This window comes from Argentina silus, assembly GCF_951799395.1.
Source record: "Argentina silus genome assembly, chromosome: 17".
Lineage (NCBI taxonomy): Eukaryota > Metazoa > Chordata > Actinopteri > Argentiniformes > Argentinidae > Argentina > Argentina silus.
The window spans coordinates 18,608,503-18,619,850 of record NC_139671.1 but is presented as its reverse complement, the minus strand read 5'-3'; the positions used below and the strand labels follow the sequence as shown (position 1 = coordinate 18,619,850).

At 40.4% G+C, this 11,348-nt stretch overlaps 2 protein-coding genes across 2 annotated transcripts in view; both read left to right on the top strand.

Moving 5' to 3' along the window:
• sec63 (SEC63 homolog, protein translocation regulator) overlaps window positions 1-2,929 on the top strand; it is a 16,046-nt gene extending 13,117 nt beyond the window's left edge. Inside the window, exon 20 of the mRNA XM_083689300.1 lies at window positions 1-2,929. This exon is cut by the window's left edge and continues 540 nt beyond it. The gene's annotated coding sequence lies outside the window, so the exon portion shown is untranslated.
• A 7,021-nt stretch (window positions 2,930-9,950) lies between these two features.
• LOC310818449 (uncharacterized protein) lies at window positions 9,951-10,931 on the top strand (the record flags this gene model as incomplete). Its single annotated transcript, XM_083689393.1, has 1 exon — window positions 9,951-10,931. One exon carries the CDS (start codon window positions 9,951-9,953, stop codon window positions 10,929-10,931), a length of 981 nt encoding a protein of 326 aa, XP_083545519.1.
• Between the last annotated feature and the right edge of the window lie 417 nt (window positions 10,932-11,348).

The following is an 11,348-nucleotide window of genomic DNA, read 5'->3' as shown; positions in this document are numbered from 1 at the left end:
GAGTGAGTGAGCGAGAGGATAGTTTAATCAATAAGCGTGTGTGTACAGTATGAATGCTAGTTTGTGTGTGTGTGTTGCGTATGTCTGTCTGTCTGTATGTGTGTGTAGGTATGAGTGCTTTCACACGTTGTGGACTGGGAGGACCGATTGTGTGGGCTCTTTTCTTTTTTCTTTTTTTTCAGGGGTGAGGGGGGCAGGGTGGGGGGGTGTATAAGAACTTTCGTTGACTAAATAAACAAAAAAAATGGCCTCCAAATTGAAATCATGACATTATTTTTGTTCATAATTTCAGTTTTGAACATATTCAAGATTTCCCGCACCAGTTTATGTTGTTTATGTATGTATTCTATTTGATATTAGGTTGTTCAGTTGTGAGTGGGATGCCTCTTTGAACATCACCTGCTCATGGGCCAACATTGAGACGCAGTTTGCTTTACTCGACACAAGGGGGCGGCAGTTCAGTCCTTTCTAGGTTTTAATGTGTTATTATCCACCTCATCACCCACTCTATTCCTGCTTTGATCGATTTTGGCTTGAAAGGGACTGCTAAATGCAGACCTCAAATCAGTACTGAAGTGTTTTTTTTTTTGTCCCTTGATCCACATTTACGCGCTTCTTCTGCGAAAGACAATTGAGTTAAACCTGTGCTGTGATCGCCAATATAGTGGATCTGTAATGAATATGATTGATTTTGTTAAGAATGTCTCGCCAGCAGTGTTTCTATTCGCCGTATTTTCCGACTTTTTGGGGAAAATTAGGGTTGTGAATATTATATAAATCACTTACCGAGTGGCGCTCAGATGTTGATTAGAAAACTGTGAAAAAATGTTTCATGGAATCACCTTTTTAATTCTGTGTTGTCATTGTTTTGCCTGTTGTGGCACATTCCAGTGTTCCATTATCTAAAAAGGCCTTATCAATGAAATACCACAGATTACCACGTCTGACACTTTCATATAGAAAGTCCTTAGGGTGCTATGCACCGTTTTATTTGGGAGAGTAGCTATCCGTCTTCTTTTTCTGTTCTTTCTTTTTAGTTTTTTTGTTGTTGTCTGTCTGTCTTTGAGAAGACACAACAGTGTACTTTGGCCTTCATTTTCATACAGTTTTCATGAGATGGTGTCTTGTGGTCTTCATACTAGTGACGTAGATCCTCCATAGAGGATGGCTGTGGCTCCAGCTCGGCCGGCCGTAACGAACAAGCCTCGATGACGGGTGGGGGACGTCGGTAGGGTTTGCGCTCCTCATGTTGCAGGGCGAATACATGAGTCCAGGAGCAGGTTTGCAGTGGTTGGGTTCAAATGTATTCCCTATACTTTAACGATTCTAATTCAGGGAAAAGGGGAACGGGAACAATGGAAGCAGCAGCGGCATGGCAGCAAGTCAGAGAGTCACAAACACAGCATTTAGCCCACTCCTGATAGCCTATTACGGCCCCAGCCCAGGTGTGATCAATCTTGCAATCTTCTCCATAGCGAGCGCTGTCCATGGTCCTAAAAAGTTACGTCATCTGGGATCTCGCAGTATACGAGCATACTCTCCCGATTTGGTTGTAACTCGTCCCATCCTGTTGGTGGTCGGTTGTTTGAGGTAGTGACCCCGTGTGCAGCCTAAGGATCACGTGTCGGTGGGGTTGTGACAGCGATCAAGGTAGTTTCACATCGACTTAAAGGGAGCATTTCAAAATCTAAGTATGTTGTGTTTTTTTGAAACCTCATGAGTCTGCTAAAGTAGTCTCAACATGAATGGGAGAGATTGGCTCCAACGTTTGACATAACATGGTGCAAATATTTCCCTTTCAATTGGCTGTTGACATTTGAGCCAACAATGGAATACACAGAGGTGTTCTTTTTGGTCGCCAGTTTTGAGGTTTGAAGACTTCTGACAAACTTTCACTTTGGAAGTCACTATCCTTCAAGGGGAAAGTGTGTTGTCTTTACCATCCCACTGTTATAATCCTGATTTTGATTGGAGTTGAGATTAGAAACAGACAGTGACTTGAGGTGGTCATTTTAGGCTTCTCACGGCTGTATTATGTATATTAAGTGAGTTATTCTAATGAAATCCTGTATACACAGGGTCCACCAAGACTGGAACATTGCTGACTGGGTGGCAGAAGTTTAGAATGTGGTCTTTTAGGGCACTTTAGCGGAAATATGGATGCATTCATGTCATTCAAGAAAAATGAAAGTTGAGTGCACTTCTCAAATTCGAATTCTGCCCTTAGTGTGTGGCCAATAGTCTACTCCAAGAGTGGCCTAGGATGAAGTCTATTCCCACATCAGTTGTTGGGATGTTGTCTGAAACAAAGAGTCTGAAATGTAACGAGCTGTTCCTTTTTCTTTTTTCTTTTTTTTTAAAAGCAGTTTGAATTTCTGAGTTGAAAATTGTAATCGGAGCTTCCTGTGCTCTGTGGACTCACGTTTGTATGTTATTTCTGTTTTGAGAAAAATAACATCTAAACTTTGCTAGCGAATATCAGTAGGTAACGGTTTTATTCCTTTTTACATAGCGCGTAATGCTATCCGTAACAGCGGGAGAGAAAGGGTTAACAACTGATTGACTGCATGCTCTCCTAACACCAGACACGTTTACACACTCTTCCCTTCTGTAATTGGTTTCAAAACAGGTGTATAAACACAGATACATAACTTGTACGTGATTATTGTACTTCCGAGTATTTATCGCTCTGCAATAGAATGTAGCATCAGTTGTAACACTGTGTGGAAAAAAAATGCAGTGCGGTTAAATACTACGCCATCTCCCGTGACAAGCCTGGTCAACTGAACTACAGACCATCCTGGTTAGGACAAACTACTCAATTACTATCTATCTGCCACTTTTGTTTACAAAGGAAACTGTCATTGTAAATGGAAAAATATATTATTTGTATTTAAATCATTTCAAATAAAAGAACTTTTAAAATGAGGACTTTTGCCAGATTTCCTTTTCTGTCTTTTTTTTTTAAGACATAACAGAATATGGTAAAAAATACTTTATGTGGAAATAATTTTACTTGGCTTAATGAACTAGCACTAGTGACAATAGCACTAGTTAACTATGAGATAAGAGTTAAAAACGAGCATATAAATAAGGACATGGGTAAAATGTATTTGTTAATTGATTTTAAATTCCTTCAAGTTCAGTCAAGTAATCTTAAGTGTTTCAGACTCATGTACCATTAACATGCTAAGCCATTAACATGCTATGCCATTAACATGCTAATCCATTAGCTTCATGCTCCATGCATCCTCACGTGAAACGCTTCTCTCTAATTTTTTGTAGTTCATTAAAAGGGAAGTTTACCTGAAGTTAATTTTCATGTGTATTTCTGGTCAATCCAGAATGCATAGCGTCTCAAACTACCATCATTTCGCGTGCAGCTGCATCATAGCTATTGAAAATGATGTCTGTTTTTACCTTCTAAAAAACTGTCATACCACGTTAAAAAACGTCAGACGAGAGTTTTGTGATTCCCAGAGCTTCTATTCTAGCACTGTCTAAGGCCCTCGCGTGGGAGGGAGAGGAGAATCTTGGGAGTTGTAGGAATTGACTCAAATGGGCAATTTGGAACATCAGGGCATTCAAAGCGAGATATCTTGACCCAGAGATCGTTTTAAAACGATTAAAAAAAAAATTGTGAATGTGTCTACTATTGAATAATGAAAACAACAAATCCACTGGAATACAGGGTAAAGTTGCTGCTTTAAAGAAAATGGGGAGGCAATAAAACTTAAAGGGTGAAAGTGTTTGTGTGATTAATGAAATCATCCCAGTGGGTACAATTTCCACACTTGGAATTAATATAAAGCAATTGTTTGTGTGTTACTGTGGTGGAAGTGCAACCTATCACTATCCACCAGAGATTGTGAGCATGATCACAGGATTCATATGGAGGGGGATTATGTAAACATACACTCACCGAGCACTTTAGACACACACACACACACACACACACACACACACACACACACACACACACACACACTCCACTGTGAAACACATCTGACAAGAAACACACACTACTGACAAGAAACACATACACTCACCGAACACTTTATTAGGAACACCTGTACACCTTCTCATGGTGGAGGTGGTGTAATGGTGTGGGGAATGTTTTCTTGGCCCATTTTGGGCCTGTTAATACCGATCAATCATCGCTTGAATGCCACAGTCTATTTGAGTATTGTTGCTGACCATGTGCATCCCTTCATGGCCACAATTTACCCATCTTCTAATGGCTACTTCCAGCATGATAATGCACCATGTCACAAAGCAAAAGTCATCTCAAACTGGTTTCATGAACATGACAATGAGTTCAGTGTTCTTCAGTGGCCTTCCCAGTCACCGTATCTGAATCCAATAGAACACCTTTGGGATGTGGTACAACGGGAGATTCACAGCTTGAAAGACACCTGAAAAACCCAGTATTAGTATAGTGTTCCTAATAAAGAGCAAAGGGAGGCCCTACCCAGTAGTAGTATAGTGTATTCCTAATAAAGTGCTCGGTGAGTGTATCTCTGAGGTATTTCATGTCAATGCTGTCACCAATTTAGAAATTTTACTGAAAGGGAATTAAATGGTATGATAGCAGGTTGTGTCTCGTATTCCTTTGCAAACTGTTAGTTGTACTTCGCAAAGACGTATTTCCAGTAGTCTATCACCTCAATGCTTGGGTCGGTTAGATCCACCCGTCTGTGTAGTCTCTGATAGTCTTTGAATGGAAGCTGCTTTCCTTTTGAGTCCGAACAACTGAACATGAACTCACTGGCAACGAGCGAGGACAATTCAAAAATATTCAAAGACAATTCAAAATCCTGTATTTTGCTAGCCCTTGAGGTCGGTGCATAGTGGTAAAGTGTTCCTGGTGACCCCTCTCTCCCATCTCACAGGGAGCTTTGCAGAATGGACACTGAGGCCCACAGCCAAACATGCTGTCGAAGAGCTCATCCTGAGGTATAAGGGGTAGTTTTTCCAGCATGGCTTTCACATCCCTGTCCTTGTGAAACTCTACAATGACCGTTTGTCTCATTTCTTTAAGAAAAGTTATTTTCAGAAAATGTCTCTTGTCTTCACATTGTTCTTGGCAAGGACCACACCAAAGGTGTCTTTGGGGATGACCAGCTCCTTGCTCAACTTTTGGCAAATGTCTTGGATGAAGCCGGTTTTGCACTTGTCCACATAGAGTACACTGGCTTCTAGCGTCTGTGATCAAGTATGAATTGTTAACCCAGAGCTAATGGAAGGGATAAATTAGCCCTAGGACAGGTTAACCCAGGGTTACAGATTGTCCTGGACTAAGAAGATGCCAAACGAAAAACCCATGAATCAATCAGAAGAAAAGTTAAATTAAAGGTAAATACTTGCCATTATAGCAAATATCCATACATGTACTTGCTGTAGTATGTCTTACTTTTGTTATTAGGTTCACACTGTAATATCACTCTGTAATATTCTGTAGGGTTGAAACTCTGAGTGTGTGATCCCAGCCAGTCTTCTGTGCCTCCTTACTTGTGGTGAAGGTTGTGGACACAATCTGTTCCTTATTCACTGAAGGCAAACAGTGACTGTGTACTTAGTGGCAAGTGAGAGCAACTTGAGGGTAGAATGAGGTAATTATGAGTTTCTCATGTCTTGGGCATTAATGTGATACCAGGTATTTGGAAGGTCTATTCCATGGGGTTTGTTCCATTTGAACATAGCTGATGTGGTTTCCACAGATTCAACATTCAGCTTCTGAGGGAGGAATGGCTATGGGAGAGGCGTACAAACTGTTATGGAGAAAGCAAGGGATATACACTCACCGGCCACTTTATTAGGTACACCTGTTCAACTGCTCGGTAACGCAAATATCTAATCAGCCAATCACATGGCAGCAACTCAATGCATTTAGGCATCTAGACATGGTCAAGACGACCTGCTGAAGTTCAAACCAAGCATCAGAATGGGGAAGAAAGGTGATTTAAGTGACTTTGAACGTGGCATGGTTGTTGGTGCCAGACCAGCTGGTCTGAGTATTTCAGAAACTGCTGATCTACTGGGATTTTCACGCACAACCATCTCTAGGGTTTACAGAGAATGGTCCGAAAAAGAGAAAATATCCAGTGAGCGGCAGTTCTCTGGGCGAAAATGCCTTGTTAATGCCAGAGGTCAGAGGAGAATGGCCAGACTGGTTTGAGATGATAAAAAGGCAACAGTAACTCAAATAACTACTCATTACAACAAAGGTATGCATAAGACCATCTCTGAACGCACAACACGTCGAACCTTGAAGCAGATGGCCTACAAAAGGGGGTCCAACCCAGTACTAGCAAGGTGTACCTAATAAAGTGGCCGGTGAGTGTATGTAACCCCAATGAAAACCCATACTGCAGCTGCAGGATGTAGGCCGAGGTAAACATAACTGGAGACATTCACACATCATTTTTGGGCACAGGTAGCAGTTGATGCTGTCAGTGACTAAATGTGTGTCTGTTGTATTTACCTGGCAAATCTAACCTTTGGGCAAAATACAAGTAAATGACTAAATATTGACTTAAAATATTTAGCTTGAAAACGACGTTAATCCCGGGGCAAAACAGTCCATGTAGGACTAGCACAACAGTTTGACTTAACCAGTCAAACAATGGATCAGTGTTGGGTTTCTGGAAAACTTTGTGTTCGTTGAAAGAAAGTGAGATAGGTCGGATGGATGAATGGATAGATGACAGAGAGGATGGATAGATGAGAGAGAGGAGGTATAGAAAGATCAAAACAAGAGGTTAATCAGTATGGGTTATATAGTGTGAAGGAGTAGTGACTGCTTAGATAGATATTAAGTTAGAAGGTCATAGACAGAATGTTAGATAGATAGATAGGATGAGCCAGGGATAGTTCAGTGCAGTGGGTAGAAAGTTGGTTGGTTGAGTGGTAGAGTTGGTTGGTTAACTGGGTGAGAGTTTTTGGAGTTACAAAAAGCTTAATAGTCAGGGTTAGGGTTAGGGGTCGAGGATGATATTCTGGGCAGTTGAAATGAAAGTGAGATCGGTTGGGTAGTTGATTGGATGGATGAATGGATAGATGAAAGAGAGGAGGTATAGAAAGATAAAAAATAATGAAGAGGTTAACCAGTATGGGTTATACTGAGTGAAGCAGAAGTAACTGTTGAAAGGATGATGGCTAGGTCGTTGAAATGTTAGATAGATATAAGGTCATAGATAGAATATTAGATAAATGGATATCTCTAAATAAACACAACTACGTAACAGAGCAAATTCTAAAATAGACGATTCAATGCTCATGAGCAGCCTGTGCCAATCGGCCCAGAACTGATTAGGCTACCTCTTGCACTCCCTTTACTTTTAGAGGATTATATGATAAATAGCCCATGTCTATGATAACTTTTAAATAGACAAGATAGAGATTCATTAAACAATTAAGATTAACAGTAAAAACGCTAGGGCTGTTATTTCTAAAAGTTGGCATGTAAGTAGTCAGATGTCTCACCTACACATTGTTGCACTGTCTGTGTCTTGAAAGTTCCTAATATGGATTCCGTACACTGTCATTTGCTCAAACCAAAACCCTATTATAGGACGTGGTGCTTTGAACGGGGAGGGGTTTCATGTCACGGCAAAGTTTATATAGTTCAGTACAATACTTTACTGCATCAACTACAAGCGATAACCTTAGGATCATCAGGTATGTACACCAGGAATTGTGTATGTTTAATTCTGGCTCAATAACAGGTGCAACACTAATGACATTATTCCTAGAATTAGCTGTTATTTTTGTCAGTGTCAAGTTCAAATATACAACCTGTAATGTTGCTTCTTGTAATACTGATTATAATATGTTAAAAGGAAAGGTTGGACAACTTGAGTGAAACATTAGGCTTAGCTACAGTGTATCTCACTTCCTAGCCGACAGTATAACATGGCCAAATGTACTCACGAATACATTCTTGGTTAATGAATTTACAAAGCACACAACATTATTATCATGCATTGTGAAATTCAGTATTGTGGATTAAGGTCTTTGATTTTGCAAAGACATAAACATAAAACTAAATTAAAGGTAAACACTTTCACTTAGCCTATCTATTAGTTTTTCAGTTGTTCAGATTGCTTTTATGCTAATATCAGATATATGTGCTCAACTTTCAAAATTATTGTGAACTCTTCTAATGCACTATAACACACATCATATTCTGTAACCACTTTTTCATCTCAGTAAATCACTGTGCGCAATGCAATGTTACGTTGTCTGGATGTCATTGATATATACAGCCGGGCCACTTGCAACGAAAATAGTCAGGGTCTAACTTAGTCGCAACCATAGGCTTCACACTCGGGTTGCACACAAATTCCCAGACAAAAACTGAAAAATACTCGGCCGCACTGTATCGCTGAATAAAAACCGGCTTCAGGATATCCTACCTGTTTGTTGTAGTTTTATCTGTTTTTCCCCCCTTGGCGTTGGTGTATGTCATGTGCCGATGTCGTGTCAATAGCCTATGTGTTCCCTTGTCAAATAGTGTTCCCCTTAATTAATTGTGGTTTTAAGAGGTATCTAAACTTCATTGATGATGGCTTACTTACATGTCATCACTGCATTCCAAGTGTTGTCATGCGTTTTAAAGAATATTTTAACATGTATTATTTAATTCAGAACATTAATTGATGTTATCGTAATGTGTCAATTTAGCACCAAAAGTAATCCAAATGTTTTGCCTGAATGATATAAGATTACAGATGCATTCGATAACATGTCATCTGCAAGCATCAGCAACGTCTTACAGATGAATAAATGAAAATATGCATATTTTGAATACATAAACATAGTCATAAAAAAATGTGATGAACAAGGTTATACCCCGATTGACAATCATCACTGAAGTAGTAATTCATCAGAATTGCAAAAGTTCAGTAAAAACATGACTATTTACGGTATCGTCAATAACCGTAATTAGTCATCATGAAACTGCTTTGGAGGACCAAGTGCCATAAGTGCAAGCCACTTTGATTGTTATTTTTACAATATTTCCATTAGATTACTCTTAAACACACTTTCGGTCAGATCGGGAACACTACCTGGCAAGAAAACACTATCTGTCGGCTAAGGCAAGAGCACTTAAAAAAAAAAAAAGAATGCGCAAAACTGCCATTCTTCCAACAACGCGTGATGTCAAAGAATCTTATTTTGATGAGGTGAAAACATGCCCTTCCATTAGTGGATACACCTGATTGTTAATACACCACCGCTAAATCTTAACGGACCCGTTAACAAGGAAACCCGAAACCTGGCGGGTCAGGTTGGGTTCTAGCCCTGACGAGATTAGACATGAGTGATTACAAAATAAATGGCCTACAAAACTTCCACAGTGTGCCAGAGCGCGCCTGATAAGAGGCAATTGCATATCTGATATTAGCATCAAAGCAAAGTGTATTGTCTTGATACAACTTAATAAAATAAAAATCATAGTACTACTCTGTATTGACTAAACTATGAAAAGCCAGATGCTTGCTTGGGCTTATAAGGGGTGCCTGCACCTTACTGATTGTATCTCAACAATAATGTTTGTCTCACCACAACAGGTCTAGAATCTCAGAACTGGATTTTGGTGGACGAAAAGTATGGAGAAAGGGAACTTTGCTCTAATATCCGCTGCTGCTGTCATATGCACATGCTTTTATATCAAACTGTTAGGGTCAGGGTTAGGGCTAGGCCATCATATCGTACCAAACATTGACCCTGCAAAGACTCACTTTAGCTACCGAATGCTGGAAAGTGAGCAAACAATAACTCCCGTTAAAGACACAAACCATTTAATGGTCTCTGCCTACAAAGACCATAGACTGGATGGGGCTACTCGCATTATAGGTATCCTGAAGAGAGATAATCTCCAGCCACTTTATTGCATTTTCTGTTGTCAAAATCGAAGACTTTCTGCCTCTCCCACACACATTGAAATGCACAGTAAGTATTTTGGGTCCCCCTTTGTGACCACAGATGTCCTGTGTCGGAGCAAGCCCATGTGCAATGCGACACACGTCACCATCTCAACACATTCACACACCACTGATGTCCAAAACCAGCGCTTCCTGCCCATACAAAACGAAGAGAGGAGAGAGGATACGTTTCCATACAACTTCACTGTGTGCATCTCAAACCTTTTCAGGGGGTACAACAATGTCCTCCAGTTTGTCCAAACTATGGAAGTGTATAAAATAATTGGGGTGCAGAGAGTGGTCATCTATAACACCAGCTGTGGGCCAGACCTGGAACGAGTCCTGATCAACTACAGGGACAAGGGCATACTTGAAATAGTTAAATGGCCCATTGACCAGTTCCTGAACCCCTCCAAAGGCTGGGACTTTGTAGAAGACAAAGGGGATATGCACTACTATGGGCAGCTGGCCACTCTGAATGAATGCATGTACAGGTACATGTACCAGTCAAAGTATCTACTTCTCAATAACATCGATGAGATCATTATGCCTTACAAACATGCCAATCTCCAGCTTTTGCTGGACGACCTTCAGCATCAGCACCCAAACGTAGGAGTCTTCGAGATCGAGAACCACATCTTCCCCATAACCCAATTTGAGGACAGTGGCAAGTTCAAGCTGCCACAATGGAGGGACATTCCAGGGATCAACATCCTGGAACATATTTACAGAGAACCCTCATGGAAATCTGTTGACTACCCCTCCAAGCTGATAATCAACCCCAGATATGTAGAGCAGTCTGTGCACTCTGTACTGAAGACTTCAGGGGAGCCTCTATCAGTGTCCCCTGATGTGTGTCGGATAGTGCATGTTAGAGTTCCTCTACAGTGGAACCTCACAAAAGATCAGCTGTTGGTCGACAAAAAGCTATGGGAATTTGAAAAGGTTCTGGTTCAAAATGTTGATAATGCATTACAAAATTCAGGACTGTTGATGTCATGACACAAATCAGCCTTTTCAGCTGAACAATTGTGATGCTTATAGGATGGACTAATGCATAGCCAAACAGAGTGCTGCATGATATGAAGACTCTTCAAATGATCTGCATCCTGTTGAAAGAGAGGTTGTTGAATGTGTTTCCCTCTTAATGAAGGGGGTTTGTAACATGATTTGTGAACATACAGACAGAGTCAAAGGTTATGTAATCTTAACGGTCCCTCCTAAAGACCTCTTCACCCCCATTACTCCCTGTACAAGTTTCTCTCCTGTTAATAAAAAAAAGAAAATAATAATAATAAAAAAAAAAAATTCCTTTTTCTAGCATTGTGACTGCCTATGGTCCCTGGATTCAGAATTCTTTTATTTAGCCAAGTATATTTGCACATACAGGAAATTGACTTGGTGAGGTTGGTGCATGGG